The sequence below is a fragment of the Austrofundulus limnaeus genome, unplaced genomic scaffold, assembly GCF_001266775.1.
Source record: "Austrofundulus limnaeus strain Quisiro unplaced genomic scaffold, Austrofundulus_limnaeus-1.0 Scaffold1398, whole genome shotgun sequence".
Taxonomy (NCBI): domain Eukaryota; kingdom Metazoa; phylum Chordata; class Actinopteri; order Cyprinodontiformes; family Rivulidae; genus Austrofundulus; species Austrofundulus limnaeus.
Window position 1 is genome coordinate 2,485 of NW_013953800.1, and position 2,125 is coordinate 4,609.

Here is a 2,125-nt window from a genome sequence, read left to right on the forward strand (position 1 = left end):
CATTAGCACCTCTAGTAATATATTTACTGAGAAAAATGCTGACGTGTTCAATACTTATTTTACCCGCTGTATACGTATTCATATAAATTGTTGTTCTAGAAGGATCTGACTGTTTTGTTTTTGTTAATTGAAGATTTTTGTTTAAGTTTATACTTGAGAAAAAAATGAGCAGATATAAGATTTTTTTCTTCTCTCTGCTGCCTTTCATTTCATTGTATTTGAGTTTTCTTTTTATTGTACATGTGTTAATTTTGTTTTAAAGAAATTAGTTATGCTTTTAAAATAAATTAAAAATAAATTTCCACGTGTTTTATGTGTGTATTCATGTTGTGTGCTGCATGTTTCCATAAGCTTTCCAAACAGAACAATACATTTTGACAGCATTTATGTTTAATTATTTCCATATATTTATTAATACAGGAAGGGTTAAAAACTGGTTTGTTGTTGGTGAATTATTTTTKAAAATATGRATGTTGTGCTCGTTCCTTTTCCTGTTTGTGCAGAGGGATCTGATTGACTCGGAGCAGCTCTGGCCTCCAGCAGAAACAGGATTAAATGAATGGACGTGTGCAGCCTCGTGTATTATATATTATACAGGTGTGTACATGAGGTGTTGTGAATCAGACCAGGGTGTSGTAAARACGCCTTGATGCTCGTCTAGCTAAATGTCTGGTTGGGGGTCATGGACCCTGGTAGTGTCTTCTGAGGCAGACTGGTCCAATAACAGTCCAAACACAGAGTGCACCGGGTCCACAGTGACATGGACTCTGACCCTGACTTACCAGAGCTGCCARTCAACCTGCATCCTTTATTAAATAAAATCCTTGTTTCTGATGTAAGTTAATCCTTACATCAGCTTACCTCAGACACTTGATACTGACACGTCAGCTTCTTTCCTTTCACACTTTCATTCAGGGTCAGAATGAAACCCATGTAGTCCGAGTACGCCTGAGACAAAAACACACGGAGTCAGAACTAAACTTGAACCAGGTGAGTACGTACTGTTTTAATGTTTTCACAGAGACTAAATCAGAGCCTCGGTTTGAAGAGCTTTATTTTGAAAGTCCAGCAGAGACACTCTCAGAGTGAAGGAGACGAGTTGTGTCTCGAGTCGTGTTTGAGACAAAATATTTTAAAGACCTGAAGAGGAACCAACCTGAGAGCGTTTCCACTTCCCCATGTCAGGAACCATGCTGATCTCCTTCCTGGGGATGACGAAGGTCCTGRCGTCAGCTGCTTCATCTTCACATCAGGACGAAAGGTTTGAGAGTTAAAAATAGGAACATCCCAGGCAAACATGGTTTTAATGATTAATTTAATTTAATTACAAGCTCCATCAAACAATAAGAGATAAAAAGGTAAAATATCGATTTATAATTTAAATAAATAAACTCAGTTCAGGAATATTTATCATGTTTGCTCAACAAATCCATCTTATTTTCTCTTCCCTGTGTCTCAGCATTATAATGTGTTTATAAAATATTCAGTTTTTCCAACATTAAATCTGTAAAATTCTGCGATTTATCTTTACAAATTAAACCTTAAATAAAAACACGTATAATTATTTAACAAGAGGTAAACACAAACAAAACGTTACTAAATGTATTAAAATAAAAAACTTGTGAAAATGAAGACATTTCATCACGTTAACTTTAACCTCCTTTAAATGAGTTTATGTTTGGTTTAATTAAACTCTGACTCTCATTACCGCGTTAATAAACTCATGAAATATTTAGTTCAGACGCGTTTTTAACACCTGAGTCAAATATTAGTTTAGAAAGAGCAGAAACATCTGAAACTTACCTGCCTGCTGCTCTGCTTCCGCCATGGCGAGGCTTCGTCTTCTTCGTGGGTTTTAATCAGGTGAGTTCACCGCCTCCCGCGCTCTCTGCTGCCGCCGGGCGGTGGAGGRATGTCATTACCGCTGTCTGCTGTTTCTCTGAACTTATTTAAATAATTTATAACTCCAGCAGCGTGCAGAGTGAGTCATCAGCTACAAAACTGTTACATTTTTTAAATATATATTTTCAMCATATTTTAGTCTTAAAATGAATCTTATCTTAAATAAATCTGCATCCATAATCCAGTCCTTTCACTTCTGAAAGCTCTTTACTGTAAACTAGTT

At 36.2% G+C, this 2,125-nt stretch overlaps 1 protein-coding gene across 1 annotated transcript; it reads right to left on the reverse strand.

Moving 5' to 3' along the window:
* Positions 1-861: 861 nt before the first annotated feature.
* Positions 862-2,119, reverse strand: LOC106535261 (serine/threonine-protein phosphatase 2A activator; the record flags this gene model as incomplete). The annotated part of the gene is given in 3 exon segments (XM_014032222.1): positions 862-948; positions 1,157-1,242; positions 1,804-2,119. Coding segments are annotated over 3 exon segments (198 nt in total), but the record flags the coding sequence as incomplete, so codon positions are not given.
* Positions 2,120-2,125: the final 6 nt, after the last annotated feature.